The 22,371-nt window shown below is 40.1% G+C and overlaps 1 protein-coding gene across 2 annotated transcripts; it reads right to left on the minus strand.

Annotated features, from left to right (window-relative positions):
* Nucleotides 1-2,195: 2,195 nt before the first annotated feature.
* Nucleotides 2,196-18,760, minus strand: LOC117255478 (uncharacterized). 2 transcript variants are annotated; one of them, XM_033624435.2, is made up of 12 exons: nucleotides 18,573-18,760; nucleotides 14,594-14,768; nucleotides 14,018-14,484; nucleotides 11,329-11,545; nucleotides 10,875-10,927; nucleotides 9,263-9,428; nucleotides 9,083-9,175; nucleotides 8,890-8,964; nucleotides 8,707-8,793; nucleotides 6,754-6,831; nucleotides 5,157-5,399; nucleotides 2,196-3,354 (listed from the first exon to the last, which is right to left on the minus strand). In XM_033624435.2, the coding sequence occupies exons 1-12, from the start codon at nucleotides 18,579-18,581 to the stop codon at nucleotides 2,570-2,572; spliced, it is 2,448 nt and encodes an 815-aa protein (XP_033480326.1). In that variant the 5' UTR covers nucleotides 18,582-18,760; the 3' UTR covers nucleotides 2,196-2,569. The 2 variants fall into 2 exon arrangements, with proteins under 2 accessions (XP_033480326.1, XP_033480327.1); XM_033624436.2 differs by lacking the exon at nucleotides 18,573-18,760 and having other exon boundaries at nucleotides 14,607-14,738.
* Between the last annotated feature and the right edge of the window lie 3,611 nt (nucleotides 18,761-22,371).

Raw genomic sequence — 22,371 nt, forward strand, 5'->3', positions numbered from 1 at the left:
ATATATATATATATAATGATTGCTCTAAAATGTGTGTCGATGTTGTCTAATGTCATGCCTCTGTTTGATCATGTGAAGAGATGATATGTGCACGATAGCGTGCATGGAGGCCTGTCATAACAACGTGCACTGGGGCCCATCGTAACTACATTTCGTCACTGCTTATATTTTCAAAGTTCTGAACAAGGTATACTGAGGGTCTGATCCAGACCAAAACCAAAATTGGACTGTGATTTAATTTTATTTCAACACTTTTTTTCTTTTTAACAACCCTTTATAAAGATTTGATCCAATCCGAAATCTAATCGGATTACTACGAAACAACTGGGCCCAGGTCCCAGGAGCTGGAATGCAGTTAATGTAAATGGCGTAACATTTCTCACATGCCATAAGCAACTGACCAGTCACAACAGATTGGACTAGTAAGCCACTGAAACAAAAGTATGAACTTTAAAATGAGCATAATGTGGCCTCCATTATCTAAGTTGTGATTCAAGATAAAGATGACAAGCATAAAACAATTAAAGGGGGGAAAACATTTTATTAAGGCTCACCACAAAAGCCTCTTTGACATTACCCATTGGTTTGTGGACTAAGGTTGCTGTGGTAGTAATATCTGTATGTAGAATCTGTAGGCGTGGGACAGGATTTTGTATCGGAAGCGTTCTGGTGTCCATTTGTAGTTTGTAGTCCAAGTAGTGTTGACGAATCATTTTTGAGCAGTGCTTAAACAATCTGTGTAGAGAGCCAGAACCCATCAGCTGCTGTCTGACGATGATTTAACTTTATTAGCTTTTTCTAATTTATCTGCATTCAAATGCAGATTATCTGACCAGTGCTCAGAAGAGGAGGTCTTGGCCTGGATATCTGTCTGCTTGAACAGATTTCCTAAAATATTGGCCGCTGCACTCAGAGGATTGTCATCGGGCCAACAAACGATGGATTACGAGTCTGCCGTGATATTGACTTGTCAATTACAAGGTGGCAACACCCTAAATCAGTGGTCAGCAACCTTAATGTTTGAAGAGCCATTATTGGCCAAAAAAAGAAAGAAAGAAAATCTGTCTGGAGCCAATATGCCTGCTGACTTTGGTGATCCTCTGACTTTTTCTCCAGTGCCATGAAGTTAATATCTGTGGTCTTGAGTGAAATATCTTGACAAGGGTTGGATGCATTGCCATGACATTTGGTGCCGGTATTCATGCCCCGCTCAAGATGAATTGTAATCACTTGGGTGATTGGGTGGCACTGTCCTCAGGTCAACTGCTTTAATTTTGGGTTACTGGCTACTCTGTAGTGGGCTATTTATAATTATTTTGTACTTAAACTTTGCATCGTTGGTGGTGAAAGCAAATTAATCTGTCCACGTAACATTAAATCCCCTATTTTCCTCCAAGACTTTGAAATCCATAGCTAGCCATGCTAAGGAGACTTCAGGCCACCGCTACTGAAACGGCAACAGGTCGTGGACGTATGATGCACATTTTAGTTGATAAAATGTTGAAACTTTTTTTAATTCAGTGTATAGGCGATGCATTTTTACAGTTGTAGAATGCAATAATCACTTTAGGCCTACAACAATGACAAATGAAAAATCTGGATGTTAAAAAATAACCATTATTAATTCCTAGGTAACTTTCTGTCAAAGCCACAGGGAGCCTCAGGTTGCCTGACCCTGCCCTAAAGCATACCCTGCTTTACTGTCTATTCAATCTTACTAGGACCATAATTTATAAAATTATTATGCTAAGGAAAAGGCTCGAAACTAGTAATTGACACCATAAACCCATTAGGAAAATGTTTACTTAGGTAATTTAACAAAAGAGCAGTGGGGTCATTTTCCAATAGACTTGTATAATCTGCATCCTTTCTGCATTCAGTGGAGTCGCCCCCTGCTGGCCTGTAGAAAGAATGCAGGATTTAGGCACTTCGACACCAACTTCACTGACTTGATTTTTCTGCAGGAGTGGTTCAAGTTGACCACAGCAACTTTTAACAGTCCATCTTTCAAGACTACAGGGGATGAGGATCTGCTACTAATAGGATTTAGGAGGGACTATCATTTTAGGGACAAGTAACTCAGGCACTGATCTCTGATTGGTGGAGTTTTAATAGTATGTTGTACTAAGCTGGGTCACTAAGATGATCAGGGAGAGCTGGTCTTACTACAAATGTAGAAAAGAAAACAAAACACATTTCTGAAAAATTTCTGTATTCCATCAACATGGATTTTTAAAATAACAAGGATATTGTGCATATTTTTTTAACATTAAGTATTAGTATTTGGCATGCAGGATACAAAGGCACTCAAATTGTACAGATGGGCTACTAGAGAGGAGTAAACAGAGAAACATGGGTACAAAACATGATTACGAGAAAGACGACACAGTAAGCTTCCACATTATTCTTGGCAACCCACACTGACTCTGTAGCGTATATTTTCAGACACAGTAATCGTCTCTGCTGTAGGTGGGAGGAATGGAAGGAAGAAGAACAGGAAAGAAGCGCAATTTTACTGTAATATCTTCAAACACGGTTAACAACAAAAAATGCATCAATAGATCAACTGTTAGATGTCCAGCCTGGCCTGTTGCTTCGGTCTACCGAGCTGTCTGGTTGGCCCGATGCGTCTTCCAGCATGTGTGCGCTGATGCTGCCGCAGACCCTGGCGGTAAATGAAGCTCTTCCCACACTCTCCACACTCGTAGGGTCTCTCTCCTGTGTGAAGCCTGTGGTGCACCTTCAGTTCCTCAGCTCTGGAGTAGCCTTTCCCACAGACACTACAAATGAAAGGTCTGTCTTTGATGTGGGTCTGGTAATGTGCTGTTAGGTACGAGTTTATCCGAAACGTCTTCCCACAGATGGTGCATGCGAAGGGCCTCTCCCCGGAGTGCTGCATCTCATGCAGCTTGAGTGAGGAAGCCGTGTGGAAGCCTCTGCCGCACTGGGAGCAGAGGAATGGTTTCTCCCCAGTGTGGATGCGCTGGTGAACTTGGATGTAGCTCTCATTGATGAACCTCTTGCCACAGTCGGGACAGGAGTAGGGCTTCTCCTTGATGTGGGTTTTCATATGTTCTTCCAGCTTTTCTTTCTCGTTGAACTGAATGCCACAGCGGCGGCAGAAGAGAAGCTGCGATGCGCTGCGCTCGACTGCGTCTGGTTCGCCAGCTGTTTCTGTGTGTGTCGTGATATGATGTGCTTGTAAAGCTGAGTGACTCTCACATTCTTTTCCACATTCCAGGCAACGGAGGGATGATCTGATCCTGGACTCCCCCGGCAGAGACTTCAAGTATTCAGAGAGTTCAGATGCTATGGGGTTCACCTCATCGTCAAAATCCACAGCACCCTTACGACCTTCACAAAATGACAAATACATGTTTTACTCTTCAAGTATAACAATCTTTGCACTGTTAAGGACTTAGTCTTACTTCACTTCTGGCTTACAATGAGCCAGGCAGACATTACTATACTAAAATCAATTCTGTATTTCCCAGATTTCTCCCAAAAGTTGCCAGTCTTGGGCCTATTCTTAAAATATAATATATATTGCTCTGCCTTCCTTTTCAATCATCCTGAGGGCCTGAGCACACCAAATGGACGGTAAACTGTTGGTCAATATCGAGCTGTTGGTGAGCGCCTGTCGCCCTAGTTTAAGTCGCGTGTTACGTGCTGTAGGCAATCTGATTGGCAATTCAACTCAGTGCATGTGAAGAGAAATGGAAGTGAGGAAAGCAAACAAACAGCTAAGCGATAATATTGTTTTTTTAGCTATTGAACTCTTTAGGAGAAATTGTGTTATTATTTGCTCACGCTCGGGAACTATCCTTTGTTCTTTAAACATCGGACTGTGTTAATGTGCTATTTGGCTAACTAGCGTCTTCAGTGCATCCTGTTGGTCTTCCTTTTTCCCATATTTAATGACGAATACAGACTACCGCCACCTGCTGGTATGGAGAGTTGCTTCCTCTCATGCAGGCGCAGTATATATGTGCTAGTTGGCCATTGGCTGTGGTCTTTGTGGTGTGTTCATGTGCAACTTTTTGGCCATGACACAGGTGACGCAACAGTCAATGCCTTTGCACACTGAGTCGAGTTTTTCATCCGAAATTTTCACACGTCTAAAAATAAATACAACCTTGCGCTGTGTCAATCACGTTTCCATAGGGTCCGAAACTTTCGGCCATCATAAAAAGTTTTGGAACAGGTTCAATTTCCTGGGTTTTTGCATCATCAGAAGCCTTCAGAGATGTTTGACCAAGAATCGGTGAAGAAAATGTGGCGGCATTGTGCACATTTGTGACAAGACAGAGGAACGGGGTGCACAGTATCCTGTCATAACTCAAATAGCTCACGTTTAACAGGTCAGACAGTAACATTCAGGTGGATGATAATGATAATCTGGCGGACAGAAAAGAAGGACACCTCTGCCCTTTCTTGCAGCTGTGGTGCCAAATAAAAGACAGGGAGGCAGTGATGACATCCAGATAGGTAACTCCAGCATAGAGAGGCAAGGAGAAAATGTGTCTTTTCATTTTGTCATGTTTTGCAAATTTTCGCACCGAATACAACAATTAAAAGAATCAGAATCAGTGTGCACGGTTTCTGTGTGTAACGATTTTTTTCAGATGACGGGTTACAAAAAACTCATCCAAAAATGGAGTCAGTGTGCAAAGGCATTCAGCCTTCGTCTCAACCACTTTTTTTGATGTAGGTTTGGTGTGTCTTAACATTACCAGTTAAGTTATTTGGAGACAAGACGAGATTGAAAAACTTCATAGACTGCCAGGCTGGTTTTCCTGTGTTGCTCTGTGTACAATGATGCAGCAGGAAAAATGTCAATATTCAGCTGACAACGTGAGGTTTGATTTAGGGCCTCAGAGACTGATGAATCATTGATGTTTATGGGATGTTTATTGTAAATACTGACTCAAAGTTTTCGATAAAGGCACTCCTGGATACAAAATAATACAGGCCATCCATACAAAATACCAAACAGAAGATAACTTGTTTGCTATTCGGAACAGAATCTTCAGAAATGTTAAATAAATAAATCTGAATTTGTTGTGTAAATTTACATTACATATATAAACTGACAACAATGGCAAATATTCTTAGAGATAACTGTAATGATTCAGTTGTGGTGTGACAGCTCTCACCTAAGTGGACTTTGTAGTGCGTTTTGAGATTCCCCTTTTGGTTGAAACCTCGACCACAGATGGAGCAGCAGTAGGGTTTCTCTCCTGTGTGGATCAGCTCGTGCCTCTCAAGTTTGTAGGCGTGAGGGAACTCTTTGCCACACACTGAGCAGTGGTACTCCATCTTCTCTTTGGGCTTCTTCAGGAGCTCAGGAGGTATTTCTATTGGAACACGAATCATCTTTCTGCCAGGGCGCTTCTTCCCTGTGTGGGAAAGCAAAGCTATTTAATGCTTAGAAAATTAGTTTGGAGATTTATCCCAACCCATTACAGACCAACCACATTCTTCTGTTATTAGTCCTAATTTATTTGTTACAAAAACCTTGTTCTGTTCTGTTCGGCGCTCAACACTTAACGAAACTGACTCGTAATCCACTCAAAAACTTAGATGCACTCCCTCACATTGAATAAGATGCAGATCGGTCTGTTTAACGAGGCGTGTCCCCGTACATTCCTATCAAAGTTGCCCAGTGGTGCGTGAAGCCTAAAAATTTGACTTCTGTGTGTAAAATTCCGTTGATCTTCCACTTTGTTTCTGCATTGTTGGGGCCATAGAGCAAGATCACTGGAGAATTATGGCAGCTGAGCAGCTAACTTCTGGTTTAGCCCCACCCTAACTTGAATGGAGATAAAATGCAGCTCTTCTAGACTTTCAAAATGTTATCGGACCAGATGGATCAAATCCTGATAGTGAATCAAGTCATTTTCCAGGGGTTGTGATGCCAAAAAATGTATCCACAGATTTATAGATGTCTCTTTAGACTCTTTTGACCCCAATGGCATCACATGATGGTCCTGAAGTTGTAATACCACGGTTTGGCCACTATGTCAAACTGGCTTCAAAAGCCCTGGTTGGTCTGTTCATGGTGACACCAACACTACACACACTAACCCTGTCACATACAGGAAAGGAAGGAAATGGCAGCAGCGGTTTAGATGTGGACATGTTGATGTCACCACCTGCAGGCAGTGTGTGTTACACCTGCAGTTTATTAATTTCCACAGCTGCTTTTTTCTTTGTGTATATGTGAGTTTTTAGTTCCAACTGAGAAGAATGTATGACTATCCAAGGGATAAATATTTTTTTTATTTAATTTTAAAAACAACTATAAATAACATATATTTCCCTGTTATTTTAAACAACATCTATGACATCTTTCAATCACTTTTCTCACCCATAGGTGGTGAACATGAGCATATCTGCATGACTTAACTGCTGCTGCTATTAAGCCAAGCAGGTTGGACTGGAACTGCAGCTGCTCTGCATTTGGATGCTCATCATCAACACTGCTTGTACTTGTTCTGTAATTTGTCTTCTCTGTGTTAACAAGTATATAGGATAACATATGGGAAGCCACAGCAGAGGAGGTCCTGTGAAGCTGTATTTTTACATCACCAGTTAACTTTGAAACATGGCATAAGACATCTTACGATAACTCAAACACAGCCACCCTTTCCTTACTCTGATAATCCAATGATCATGGCTAAGAATTTTGCCGAGCATTAGCTGCAGCCACACTGGTTATGCGCTCCTGTGGACCATTTTATTTGCTCTTACCAGCAGAAACACCTGTGTTGTCTCCTCCTCCTTCAGTAGATTGTTTGGTATCTTTCCTTCTTCTGTAAGGTCGCTTTGCTGATAAAAGAAAAAATCCATATCTTGCTTTAGTCTAAAACATAAAAGTGATATTATATAAATAAGGGCTGGGTATCAAGAACAGGTTCAAAATTGGGATTCAGAATTTTTAATGGTGTATTTTACAGGATTTTTCTAAAACAAAAAAACAATATATAGACTCATATAGATGTAATTCCCTCTAAATCATCATTTGCAACCTGCTAGAAGTGTTTGAAGCTGTATTTTTCTGCAGAGACTGTCTGCTTGGATTATTTTTATTTTCTGTGTTGGAGACGTTTATGGTCATGTGCCCCCACAGCCCTCAGTAGGCTTGGGTAGTATAACAGTATTACGGCATACCAAGGCATTTAAAATCCCGATGGTGTAATTTTCAAAACCGTCAAAAATACAGACACTCATCTTTTTATTACACCTCATACTGGAAAGGCTGGTGCGAGAGAGACCACAGGGAAAACAGCTTATTTCACATCTAACTCGGTGAATTATGGTTTATTTCAACCAAGCCAGAGTTGGTGATTGTTGGAACAATGGACTTACTAACCAACTAACTGAAGGACTAATAAGCCTGGCGTAGTGCAGTGAGAGAGACTTGAATCCAAAGAGTGTACAGTTGTATTTCTCTGTTTAATAAAGAAAATGGATTAAGATTAAAAAGATACAATTTTTGACATTGTGCCAGTTTCTTTTTGCGTATCTATAATACTGAAAAATTTGAGAGAGCTTGGGTAATGTAGATAATTTGCCTGTCCCGTCATATCTTGCACACTCCAGTGAAATTCTTGGAAGGTATGAAAAGGCCCAAGCCTAGCCCTCAGGTGAAGTTGGTGCTTTGTAAAAAGGTAGTAACTGGGGGCCTCATTTATAACCACTGAGAATGCACAAAAGGCTTGAAATGTGTGTACACTTTCTAAGCACAAATTAGGATTATATATATATATATATATATATATATATATATATATATATATATATATATATATATATATATATATATATATATATATATATATATATAAACTCGATATTAGGGGCGGCACGGTGGTGTGGTGGTTAGCACTGTCGCCTCACAGCAAGAGGGTTGCCGGTTCGATCCCGGGTGTGGGAGCCCTTCTGTGCGGAGTGCATGTTCTCCCCGTGTCAGCGTGGGTTCTCTCTGGGCACTCTGGCTTCCTCCCACAGTCCAAAGACATGCAGATTGGGGACTAGGTTAACTGATAATTCTAAAATTGTCCGTAGGTGTGAATGTGAGTGTGAATGGTTGTTTGTCTCTATGTGTCAGCCCTGCGGTAGTCAGGGTGTACCCTGCCTCTTGCCCGATGTCAGCTGGGATAGGCTCCAGCCCCCCCGCGACCCTCAAGAGGATGAAGCGGTTAGAAGATGAATGAATGAACTCGATATTAGTATATACATTTCCTCATTTATATGTACACAAACATTTAGTTTTATAAATGAGGCCCCAGGTGCCAGACTGTAAGCAGCAGGCATCTGAGACACAGTGCTGAAAAAATAGGGGGCGAGGGTGAGTAAATCTTGGGTTGGATTTAAGTTTCACTCGCGAGTATGTTTACAACCAGTAACCGATAATCCTGCATGATATACTTTTAAGTACCAGTGATTTGTTGGGAAATGTCTTTCTTAATTCTGCTCATCATCCCCCTGAAACATAAGTTTGCATGTGCATTTTGCCTCCAATAAGTCAGATCAGAGCTCGGACTCAGAAGACATATATAGAAGACATTATATATTTAAAGCTGATTCACTGCTGAAGATATCCCCACAAATATACAAATAATATATATAAATATAAAAAAAATGCAATTAACGAGAATCAATGAACAGCTGCTCGATACCCAGCTGTACTTCTTGTCTTACCAGCAGCACGGCGGACAGTTTTGGTGTTTACTTCTTCTGGTTCCACAATGATAGGGACATTTCTCTTTCTTCGAGTGCGCCTCGATACTATAAGATAAAAAGACTTATCATAAGAAAACAACCACAGGCATCATTTCAGGAGCATAAACACACATTCACCGGTATAAAATCAAGCACACTCACTTCCTGGCTCTTCATCTAGGTCTACATCAGACAACAGCGGCACCTCTGAAGCCTTTCTTCTGCCCCGTCTTTTTACTTTATAACAACGAAAACCAGCAGAAATTATTACCACATGGAAAGACACAATTAAAAACAATCCATCCAACTCTTATTTTGAGTCCCATCCTCCACATTATAATGAAAATCTTCTCACCAGGAGTTGCAGGAACTTCTTTCTCTGATTCCGAGACGTCCACTGACACCACTGTTATTTCTGGAGCCTTCTTCTTTCTCCTGTGTCTCTTTCCTGGTAACATTGTGGGGAATACGTTAACTGAGTCCTAACTATTACTTTCAACTTTCACTTTTCAGCTTTTGTTTGACTTGTGTTTACCACGGTGTACGGGCGGGACAGCTGCCGTCTTTACTGCTCTCTCCTTTTCCTCGCCTTCTTCCCTTTCTTCATCTTCCCCAGCAGACACAACTTCCATGATGAGCGTTGGACTACTGCTGTCTCTCTGGTTTGGGCCTTGCAGCTGAGACTCTGACAGGACGACACCCTGTGATCACAAACATTAAACACCATCAGAAACATAACACCCAAAGGTGACAGTACTTATTGGATAACTTTGGTGTTTTTCAACCTGGACCCTGTTTTTCGATGTTTCTGTGTCTAAGTGACTAATAGGAACAATTTTTGAACTTGGTCCAGTATTGAGCGAGAGGGCTGCAGCCAGAACTGGAGAAAAAGGCTGCAAAGTGACATCAATGAACATCCACTATAAGGAGGTTGGCATCAGCAGACCTAAGAGTGCCGGAGGGAGTGTGCCGGTAAAGGAGCTCAGACAGGTGGGGGCAGGGGGCAGGTTGTGGAGAGCTTTGTAAGTGATGATGAGGAGTTTGAAATGAATACACTGGGGGATGGGGAGCCAGTGGAGATCATGAAGGACGGGAGTGATGTGGTCACAGGTGCGGGAGTGTGTGATGAGACGAGCAGCTGAGTTCTGGATATAGTGTAGTTTCTTATAGTATGCTGTAGTTTCACATCTATCTGGGTGAATTAAGGGTTGTCAGACACAATAATAATATGAGTTTGGCAGTGGCAAAAACAAGCACTCTTTGTGGATGAACGCTGACAGTGGCTCATGGCTGTAGCCCTCGCTCAATACTGGACCAATTTTAAAAACTGAACCCCATTCTTTACTTGGACTCAAAAAACGGGAAAATAGGGTCCCGAATGAAAGATACCACAGGTCCTTTTTAAGGCTGCAAACAGAGCAAAGATAATGTTTTTAAAGTAGTAGCTATAGGATTTAATTAAACTATTCTGTGGGGTTGTTTTTCTTATCCGTGTGGGGTGGGAGGCAACACAGGGTGGCAGCGTGCTGCAAAGCAATCCTGCCTATTTATCTACCCTGCAGTGACAGTGAAGACTTGTTCCTGCTGTAACTAAGTTTTGGCTCCCTGTTGTATTTTGATGTTGAACTTTAAAGGTGAATATAACATGAGGCAGAATTTACATTCTTATTAAAATAAGTTGGGATAGTAAAGTCAGCTTCTCAGAACTTAGACAGCTATTAAGTGTTACGATATGAACTCTCCTTCATCTCTAAACAAAGCACTAATTTTAGCAGGCACCCTGTGCATTAAAATACAATTAGGGGAGCTATAGGGACACCTGTGACAATTCATTTAACAAGTGTGTCATAATTATCTTGTACATTTAAAGCTTTTCCAGGATAACTCATTGTTTTCAAGACATTTCAAGCTTTCCACTTTGCCAAACTGGAAAGGCTGCCTTGCCAAATTCCATTTCTTCAGGTTGTGCAGGGCGCATATTGATTCAAATCTTACTGGAGGCTGTATATGTGTTTGCTGTTGAATGGTACTGCAATGTAATTACATGCTATACAAGCAATCCAAGGTTTCAAGACTTAAAGGGGAAAGCCCTAATTATACCTTTGTATCGCAAAACTGATAAATGATATCATCTTGAAACCAGTTACCTTGCTAGGCTGAGGACTTTCTGTGCAATCAGAGCCTCGGTCAGGACTGTCTCCTGTAAAAATCAAAATAGCTGGCTCAGGTTCAAGAGATACCTGACATGCCAACTGATACTCAACATTTTCAACATTATTTTAAAATGTTAGATTATGCAGTCAGGCCTTACAAAAACGGCTGCATTCTACATAGAAAATAAAGTCAATGCTAATGTTCTGAATTATAAGCAACCGTTGAACTGCGAATGGTAACAAAATGAAAACAGAAAACAAAAGAACAAAGGCTTGTTTTCATGAATTTAAAAAAGTCTTATTTTGGAAATACTTGGCTGCCAGTTACTAGAAAATGTCTTTATTTTTAGCTGCTGTTTAAAATATGCTTTACCAAATAAACTCACAGGGGAGAGTCGAAGCAAAAAGTCATGGCTGTGCTATAAATGTGCTGTTCTGAATCACTTACTGACATTCCATTCAACCACTTCTCCATCAGAGTTGATTAAACCACCAATTTCTTCATCTTGTTCCTCTTCTTCTTCTTCTTCTTCTTCTTCTTCTTCCTCTTCCTCCTCCTCCTCCCCTGCCCGCAGTCTGACAGTCAAATGGAGCGTTTGGTCCTCTAAGTTTGCAGATGCCATCTTGAGTCCACGTGAAATCAGGGGCTTACGTTCAGGAGAATCCTAAATATAGAACACAGTGTGAAAAGTTGTTAATTTTATGCAGGGAAGCAGTGACACCACATTTAGAGACTTCTCTCATTTGGGTGGAATGCATGGTGATAAAACATCTCTACTACTGCTTTGTTTGATACTTAAACTAAAAACAAGCAGTTTTATTACTTTTAAAAAGAGTCATTCGGCCTCATCATGCAAGAACATTTTTGAACTCTTAACCTAAACTGCTTCTTTCACTGTACAAGTCAGACTCATCAAACTCTCTTAACTGGACAAATTTAAGTTGTTCGTAGAGGAGGTCCACATTAGTGAGATGCGATCATTAGCATCATCTACATCAGTGGTTCCCAACTGGTCCAGCCACAGGGTCAAGATTTCTCCTTAGTCAGTAGTTCAAGGTCCACACAGTTTAATATATTCAATGTCATACTTGCGCTTGTCCGTCACTCCCCACTTAACAGCAGGAAACAGCACCTCAAAATAAATCTCTGTGCTGGAAATTCAAAGTCACTTGTGGTCCTTTCAGAATTGACCTGCAACCCACTTCTGGACCTCTGCCCACCAGCTGGGAACCACATCTAAATCATTCATAAAAGGAGACCTGTCCTGCTCAGTTTGTGGACAAGTTTCAGATGGAGCTTCAGGTCCATCTGAAACTTGATGAAAACATTGCACATTTTGCAATGTCAGTAGTGGTATTTAAGGACCACTGTGTTGTTTAGAATATTTATAACATTACAGCTGCAAAAAACATGTCATGAGACATAAAGAAGAAACAGAAAATATGAAGTTAGACACTAAAAACATTCTAAGCAAAGCGGTCTGTGACCAATTTGAGAGGCAACTACAGGTGATGTTACACTGTTGGTGCAACAGAGGATGATACTAAACAAAGACCTGCATAAAGACCCTGAAGCAGCTGTTAGAGCAAAAGAATTTTCTGAGCAAGAACTTGCTGTAAAATTCACAACAGGTCTGGAGAATTTTGTTCGTACCCAAGACTAAATTCTAAGCACGAGAAAATTGCCACAAATTCTCTTACAATCACTCGTACATGCTAGCCAGGTAAGACCATCCTGATGACTTGAGTTCAACATTCTGGTTTGTTCTCTGTATCAGTCTTGACTCTGGACCACCCCAAGCACTTTCCAGAAATTAAAATCCAATCAGGGCCAATCAGGGATCTGCACTGTAGTTGACAATATCAGCAAACCAATCAGGGGCTGCATTGTAGCTGATAACGTAAAATGCAGGCCGCAGCTTGCAGAGCAGTTATGGCAGGTAACAAAGCAACGAGTGCTAACTTTAATGTTAGTAGAGTAAACATGGCAATAAGCGAAGTTGTTGCCGAAATAGAGTCGATAACAACAATTAAACAAGATCAAGAGTATGAAATCGCAGAGTTTCTCAGAGGAAAAACTTTTTCGCCGTTCTTCTGACTGGATTTGGCAAATGATTTATCAACTGGCTCAGTTGGTGAAAAAATATGTTCCCTGGTGTTTTGCTACACTGATTAGCTGAACGGAGTTTCTCTGTCAAGTCATTGAGTCCAGACTGATACAGTGAGCGAAATAGATTGTTGAGCTCACGTCATCACAATGGTCTTATCAGGCTGTAAACATGCCACTTAAAGCTGTATTTGGTAACTTTTATAAAAATAACCTTTTGTCATATTGGCTGAAACTGTTACTATACCCACACAGTAATACATAAAACAGATAATCTATGGAAAAAAAAATCATGTTCCCCTGCCTCCTCTTAGTGCTTTCATGGCACTTGCAAAAACCTGCTGCAACATATTTAAGTGTACTGTTTAGCTGTAAAATGTGAAACTTGTGACCCAGCCACCATGTTCAAAACCTCCATCTTTTTTTATTCATTCATTATCCTGAAATCATTATCTGTTAAAAACAGTCTCGCGAAAACCCAGCACTGCCTACTGACCCAAGCAAACTTTCTCATATTACAGCTAAACAGTACACTAAAGGGTGTTTCTGAAAACATTTTAAACATGAAATAGACAATGCAGTAACAGTATCTGGATTTATATTTGATCAGTGCTGCCTAGATTGACAGTTTGTCCGCAGTTCACGAGCAGTAATCGACATGATTGACAGCTGTGTTAGAGACTTCTTGGCTCTGATTGGTGGTTTTCAAACAGCCGCAGTAATATTGTGTTGACAATGCATAATTATTTTTTATAAAAGTTATCAGCTGTATCTTAAAGACAGAATCTGATCAAATGAGTGATTACTGTATGAGGCCAATAGTTTAGTTATTATCTAAATGCAACTACAGTAGGAAATGAATGAATAAAATAAGCAAGAAACTTAAAAATATTACATTATTTAGTCCTTGAGCTGATGCTGACCTTATGAAACCACTACTACATATCTACTAGAGAGATTTTTTCTTGTCTTTTCACTAATATTTGCATGATGTTATATAATGAATTTCTATTAAAAAAAATTTACGTACTGTTTGGCAAGGTGCTAATCTTTTGGTCTCTTCTGCTTCTGTTGATGTGCTTTCTTTGATGTCAGGGCTCTGGTCTGGAGCATAACACTCATCCCCTGCAAGTGTTCTCTGTTGGGATTTCATGTTCCTTTTGTGAGTGGGGCTCGACTCGCGTAATGGGCAGGAGAAGGGTTTCTCTCCCGTGTTATTACACTGATGCACAGTCACATTTCCTGGCACTTTTCCTCGTAGACAGGAAATCTTAGGTTTCTCATCAGAGTCCATGAGCATGTGTCTCTGCCGCTCCTCTCTGGCAGAGGAGCTCTGCCCATAGAGAGTGGGGCCACCAGGCTCCTCGGAGCATTTCTCCACCGAATACACTCCCTGCTGTCTCTTTACTCCGAATGATATGGAGCTCTCCTTCCCGCATGCTTTGAGGTTGTGCGCCGAAATATCCTCTTTTTCTCCTTCTGAGCTGAAGCTCTCATCTGTGTTTAACATTACAAGGCAAAACAAAAATTTGAAAAATCACAGTCAAGTAATTTTTATGTGTGTCATCTAGTAAGGTGATGCTAAGACATAAGATTTTCCACTCACAATTTTCACTCACAGTCCAGCCTTCCTCTTCCTCTTTGATGATTACTCGAATCTCTGGTGTCTCACAGTTATAGTCAGGGCTGGCAGGTGCTTTTTTCGAATCATGACTTGGCGAATTCTGGTCATCATAGTTTTCATTTAGACTCAGTGACAACGGATCTTGGAGTTCAGGATCCTATTAAGAAATAAAGGCAAAGACATTTATGCTCGGTTCTCAAAGCCTGCAAGGCATACAGTAACAAACCTCAGAGACCTTGAAGATGTGTGGCCACTAAAATTCTGTGTATGCAAAGAAAGAATAATGATCAGGAGGAGGCTGCCCTTTATAGCTTAATATGTTGACTTAAGCTTGATAAAATGTCAGGTTAGACAGGTTGTAATGGGTACGTTCATGGCTCTTTCCAAGAATGTAACCTGCATCGCCAGTCCTGCAGTCTCACATTAAATCTCTAATTTAATAATGTCTAATGCAAACCTGGTAGACAGGTGCGTAAGGGACTGAAATAATGCAAAAGAAGGTAGTGAAGTTCTGCAAACTGCCACCACTGTGTTGATTTTAAAAGCAATATTCAGTCATAGACCTTTGTGAGACGTTAACTTTAAAGACAAACAAAGAAGATGATATTTTTTTTCTGTTTTTAACATGATTGTTTTTAGTTTAGTTTAGTTTAGTTTATTTGAAAGGGACAATGCACATTAATAAACATTGTGTACAAAAAAAAAAACACACACATGTAAATGCACTTGAATTAGCTTAAAAAGCTAGTTTTCATCGACTGTCCCTTTGCCAGTTTGTACAAGGTAACCTTTAAAAAGAACAACAATGGGATAAAATATTGTACCACATAGGGTAGACACAAACACATACTACTGTCCGTAAATACATACATAATAAATACACATTTGGACTACAACAAGATGATGTGTGTCCACGTTAATAATACACATTTGGACAACAATTCACATCAGACAACAATATCAACATCAGTGCTCACATCTTTGGGTGTCTACAAGCCAGTTCTTAACATTTGCTTGGAATGAGTGATATGATGGAGATTCTCTGATCGATTGTGGCAATGTGTTCCATTGATGTGATGCTTTGAATGAGAATACAGCCTGGCTTAAAGTGGTGTTCCTTAACGGGATTATGCAATCTTTTTTTGTCGCACCTCGCGTAGTTCTAATAGCAGAGGATTTGAATTTAATAAAACTGGATAGTGGAGGAGGAGCTGAGCCCTGCATGATCTTGTATACCTGACAGATGCTTTTGTATGTAATTAGGTTGTCCCAGCTCAAAAGTTTGTACTTTTTCAGGATATGGCAATGGTGATGTCTAAAGGGTTTTTTGTCTAGTGTTTTAAGTGCTTGTTTGTAAAGTGATTCCAAAGGTTTTAGAGCAGTGGAATGAGCATTAGACCAACTTATCAGACAGAAGGTGATGTGCGAAATGATCATAGAAAAAAAGTATACTTTGGCTGCTTCGGTTGACAGGGAGTCTCTGATAGACCTAAAGTTTGATAAACTGAACTTTATTTTATTACTGACTTTCTTTATGTCTTTTTTTTTCAGTATTTTTTTCATATTGCAATACTTTTCTAGGTACTGATAGATACCAACTTATTCAAGTTTTACAATAAACCTTACTTGTAATAACAACAAATCTCTTTATCTTGTAATATCACACAACCTTCTCAATACAAACTGGCAGACAAATTTAAATTACCTAGATTTAACTTCTTCCAATACCTCCAGATAAGAGACTATGCACACAAGTTCATCCCATCTAATGAGACTACAACTGACTCCACACTTTGACCTGTCGTCAAGCTCCCACCATATACACCCCACTTGGTATCTATCCTTTAAACAGCTCAAAAGGTGGACACTTCTCGTATAAGAGAGAAATGGGAAAAAGATATAAATATCCAGAGTGTAGAGGAACAATGAAATCACAGCTTAAAACAGATTAATGAATGTTCTATTAATGTCAGACAAGTGCCATTTAAAACAGTACATAGGTTGCATATTTCCAAATCTAAAATAAATAAATGGTTCCCCTCTGTTTCTTCTCTGTGCAACAAGTGTCAGTCTAACAAAGCCACTCTAATACACTGTTACATAATGTGTCCTAAGATTCAGAGATACTGGTGCAACATTTTCCACACAACTTCAGACATTCTTGAACCAAGAATTGAGCCTGAACCACAGGGACATTTAACAACCTCACATCAGCTCAAAGATGACTTATCAACTATTTCCTTATGTCAGCTAAGAAATGCAGCGGAAGGGTAAAAAATATCTCTATTGTGAATATGTGGCTTGATGATGTCATTACTCCAGGGGTGGAGGGGATCAGATATATTAGAAATGAGCAGGTGAATTTATTTGACACCATCTGGCAACCTTTTATTCAATATCTGGAGAAGATAACAGTGAAATGTCATTTGCAGATTCTTATTGCCAATTTAAAGTAGGATCCTTCAATTTTGATTTGGGTGTTGATTTTTATTTTTATATATTCTAAAAGAGAACAATGTCTCTATCAGTTTTGTAAATGCACTAATTATCTCTATATTGCATTTGTATATTTACCAATAATTTCTTTATTTGTATATATTTACCTATGATCTGTGCAAAGTGACACCACCCTCAATAAAATGCTTGAACAGATACGGCATGAAATTAACATATCTCGTTAAAACCAACTTTCCTTGCAATGAGTGCTATGTGCATGATATTTTGTTATATTAGTAAACAAAACCTTAATTTTTAACACTTTTTTTCCTACATTTTATAGATTAACGAATTAATCAATCAAACAAGAAATTAGGAGATTAATCAATAATGGGTCGCTGGTTGCATCCCTATTTGAGAACTACTTCTTCCAGAACTCACAATCACAAACTTTGATTTCCTTAACCCTAAAAAACAAGTCATCAATAGCTTTCCTTGTTAATATTAATCTTGTATATCTCACCATGTACTACTGCAGTCACCTTATATCCCTGTATTACTACACACCAGTGTAACACCTCCACCTGAGTAATGTATGTAGACATACAGTATAATCCATAAACAGCTGTTTCTATTTACATTTATGCAAACTCAATCCTGCACACAACATTACCTACTTGCACTAATACAGACTTTAGAGAGTTTATTACAGTGGCACTATCTTTGCACAGAGTATATTTAATACATATTAGAGTTAGAGATCTAGATCATCTTATATTCTCATTCTTTTTATCATTCATGTGCATTATTCAAGGTTTACATTTCTTAGACTGTCATTTTCTTATCTAATAAGAGTGTCATCTATCTATCTATCTATCTATGCACCCATCGGGCAGAAAGTCAACATTTGCTTTGCTTTAATTTAGCAAATGTAATATAATTATGCATAATGCCAAAAAAGTACATTTTGGTGCATCCCTTTGATGAGTGGCAGAGGTGAGTGAGATACGGTGACACTGGTGACACCCATCTTTAGGTGTATAACAGCAATAACGTTACAGTAGGCTGCAGGCTTAAATAAACTTCTGTTTTCTAACTCTAGCTAGCATTATTCTCGGCATCGTGTGCTCTCTCGTATTTTTTTGGCACCAAGAACACAAGACAAGACACCCCGAGGGTCGGTAACAGTGAATAAATCATTTCCCCGGATAATTTTTATATGCTACTGAATGCAACGCTCACTATTTTAATAACAAACGTCACAAGCTATCTAGCTAGCTATCAAGCTATTCTGACAACATTAGAGCTGTGGTTGAGTGCAGGAGAAAAAGGGGGTTAATATTCAACCACTGTCACCCCAGTCGACCTACCGACACTTGTTACTAATCTGCACACCAGGTTAAGGAGCCGCAGCCACTCAGCTAGTTAACTGTTACAGTTTAGCTGCATACAAAACCCCAGCAGACGACAGTTAACGCTAGCGGTACAATAATGGCCCTGGCAGCTGCTCAGCTGTTAACGTTACCTCAAACATATTGTGCTGTGGTCGCCGGGTGTGAAGGTTGTCATATGAAAAGCAGGGTGAAGAGTAAATAAAGCTAAGTTGACCCGTTATTGTGGATGACAGCAGCCCGTCATGAACTAGCCCTGCTGTCTCTGCTAGCTAACTGTGTTTTTTTCTTCCTTGCAGCGGTTACCATCCGTGATGGTAGGTCAGAGCTGGAAGGCGCATACCGCCACCTACCGGACAGTACGTGTAAATACAGGCTCGTTACAGATGAAGCTGTACTTGAGTATTTCCATTTTATGCAGCCTTACAGGCCACTTAGACTCAGCTAGGGGAGACCGGGGATGGTTGTAACTGCACCGCTTTCACCAAGAAGACCTGACTTGTGACTCATGTTATGCATTTATTGTGTGACCTCTTCCTACCTGACCTTGCATGTGAAATTTCATAGCTGTGTAAAGAAGTGTGCAGATTTTACAACCAAAATACACATTTTCAGGTATGAAAGTATTTTTTTGGACAAAATCTAGTAGGTATGTGTGCTCTGGTGGTGATTCAAGACCATATGATGAAACACTATACATGATCAGTGGTGGAAAAAATACTTGTATCTTTCACTTAAGTAAAATTATGAAGACCACAGTGCAGAAATACTTTGTTACAAGTAAAAGTCATGCATTTAAATTTTTGCATTTAAAGTAAAAGTAGGGGGAAAGTCAGGAAATTTGTCAAGTGAAAATAAGTCAAATCAAGTCAAGTTAATTTATATAGCACATTTAAAAACAACTGCAGCTGACCAAAGTGCTGTACACCATAAAAGACACATAAATATACAGTACAGGCCAAAAGTTTGGACACACCTTCTCATTCATTGCGTTTTCTTTATTTTCATGACTATTTACATTGTAGATTCTCACTGAAGGCATCAAAACTATGAATGAACACATGTGGAGTTATGTACTTAACAAAAAAAGGTGAAATAACTGAAAACATGTTTTATATTCTAGTTTCTTCAAAATAGCCACCCTTTGCTCTGATTACTGCTTTGCACACTCTTGGCATTCTCTCCATGAGCTTCAAGAGGTAGTCACCTGAAATGGTTTCCACTTCACAGGTGTGCCTTATCAGGGTTAATTAGTGGAATTTCTTGCTTTATCAATGGGGTTGGGACCATCAGTTGTGTCGTGCAGAAGTCAGGTTAATACACAGCCGACAGCCCTATTGGACAACTGTTAAAATTCATATTATGGCAAGAACCAATCAGCTAACTAAAGAAAAACGAGTGGCCATCATTACTTTAAGAAATGAAGGTCAGTCAGTCCGGAAAATTGCAAAAACTTTAAATGTGTCCTCAAGTGGAGTCGCAAAAACCATCAAGCGCTACAACGAAACTGGCACACATGAGGACCGACCCAGGAAAGGAAGACCAAGAGTCACCTCTGCTTCTGAGGATAAGTTCATCCGAGTCACCAGCCTCAGAAATGGCAAGTTAACAGCAGCTCAGATCAGAGACCAGATGAATGCCACACAGAGTTCTAGCAGCAGACCCATCTCTAGAACAACTGTTAAGAGGAGACTGCGCCAATCAGGCCTTCATGGTCAAATAGCTGCTAGGAAACCACTGCTAAGGAGAGGCAACAAGCAGAAGAGATTTGTTTGGGCCAAGAAACACAAGGAATGGACATTAGACCAGTGGAAATCTGTGCTTTGGTCTGATGAGTCCAAATTTGAGATCTTTGGTTCCAACCGTCGTGTCTTTGTGAGACGCAGAAAAGGTGAACGGATAGATTCCACATGCCTGGTTCCCACTGTGAAGCATGGAGGAGGAGGTGTGATGGTGTAGGGGTGTTTTGCTGGTGACACTGTTGGGGATTTATTCAAAATTGAAGGCACACTGAACCAGCATGGCTACCACAGCATCCTGCAGCGACATGCCATCCCATCCGGTTTGCGTTTAGTTGGACGATCATTTATTTTTCAACAGGACAATGACCCCAAACACACCTCCAGGCTGTGTAAGGGCTATATAACCAAGAAGGAGAGTGATGGAGTGCTGCGGCAGATGACCTGGCCTCCACAGTCACCGGACCTGAACCCAATCGAGATGGTTTGGGGTGAGCTGGACCGCAGAGTGAAGGCAAAGGGGCCAACAAGTGCTAAACACCTCTGGGAACTCCTTCAAGACTGTTGGAAAACCATTTCAGGTGACTACCTCTTGAAGCTCATGGAGAGAATGCCAAGAGTGTGCAAAGCAGTAATCAGAGCAAAGGGTGGCTATTTTGAAGAAACTAGAATATAAAACATGTTTTCAGTTATTTCACCTTTTTTTGTTAAGTACATAACTCCACATGTGTTCATTCATAGTTTTGATACCTTCAGTGAGAATCTACAATGTAAATAGTCATGAAAATAAAGAAAACGCATTGAATGAGAAGGTGTGTCCAAACTTTTGGCCTGTACTGTATAGCAATATAAAATGTACACAAATATAAAAGAGAATAAAACTGGTAAGAACAATTACCAACATGAAAAGATAAGATGAAATGCTAATCTATTAAAATCACCACACACAACCAAAGGCCATTGAAAACATTTACGTTCTAAGATTTGTCTTAAGTTTAGTTCAGTTTAGTTTATTTACTTTATTAATCCCCCTGAGGGGAAATTCAATGTAATAAAAAAAAAAAAAAAAAAAAAAAAAAAAAAAATTAAAAGTGTCAGTGGAGGGGGAACATTTGATTAAGAGGGGAAGGCTATTCCAGAGCTCTGGAGCAGCGACTGCACAGGCACAATCTCCTTTACCCACCAGCCTCGATCATGGAACGGTCAAAAGGCAGTGTTCAGAGGATCTAAGAGGTCGGGAGTGGGAGTAAGGGCAGAGGAGTTCAGCGATATACTGGGGTGCCAGCCCATGTATGGATTTAAAAACAAATAAAATAACCTTAAAATCAATCCTGTATTTGATGGATAGCCAGTGCAGGGACACTAGCACTTGTGTAATGTCTCTTTTTCTGGCACCAGTGAGGAGTCTTGCTGCAGCATTTTGCACCAGCTGCAAACGAGACAAAGATGACTGGCAGACACCCAAGTACAGGAAGATACAATAGTCCAGCCTTGAGGAGATTAATGCAATGGTTACCGTCTTAAGGTCATTGTGTGAAATGATGGACTTAAGTTTTGCGTTGTTTCATATAGTTGAAAATAACAGCCCCTCACCACAGTATTGATTTGTTTGTCAAATTTGAAAGCAGAGTCAAAAATAGAAAAAGAGTCAAAAAAGATTCCTGGCATGGCTATGAACATATTATGGTATGGGTGGTCCGAAGTGGCTGACTATGCTGGCTGTGTTGTTGGGGGGACCAAAAAAAAAAAACCCTCTGTTTTGTTATTGTTTAACTGAAGTTTGTCACCATCCAGGATTTCACATCCTGGAGGCAGTTCAGGATGGATGTGATGGAGCTGGAATCCCCTGGGTTTAACGGAAGATACATTTGTGTGTGGTCAGCATAACAGTGAAAAGAGACTTTGTGCTGACAGAAATTAGAGCCTAATGGAAGCATGTACAGTGCAAATAAAATGGGCCCCAAGATGGAACCTTGAGGTACACCACAAGTGATATGGGCAGATGAAGAGGAGAGGCCCCCAGTCGCAACAGAAAAAGACATGTCCGATAAATAGGAGGCAAATCACTTGAGGGCAGTTCCCTGGATGCCAACCAGTTCTTGAAGATGGTTTATACAATGATCAACAGTGTCAAAGGCCGCAATGAGGCCTAATAGTATTAAAAAAAATTCTCTCATTGGAAATAAGAGTGCTG

This window comes from Epinephelus lanceolatus, chromosome 3 (assembly GCF_041903045.1).
Source record: "Epinephelus lanceolatus isolate andai-2023 chromosome 3, ASM4190304v1, whole genome shotgun sequence".
NCBI classification, from domain to species: domain Eukaryota; kingdom Metazoa; phylum Chordata; class Actinopteri; order Perciformes; family Serranidae; genus Epinephelus; species Epinephelus lanceolatus.

Bases quoted from the DNA above. Each gene is read 5' to 3' on its own strand.
- LOC117255478 (XM_033624435.2), bottom strand. The intron at 10,928-11,328 runs GTAAGTGATTCA...TGATTTTTACAG, and splicing joins AGTGGTTGAATGGAATGTCA to GAGACAGTCCTGACCGAGGC. The intron at 6,832-8,706 runs GTAAGACAAGAA...TTCTTTTATCAG, and splicing joins AACTGTCCGCCGTGCTGCTG to CAAAGCGACCTTACAGAAGA.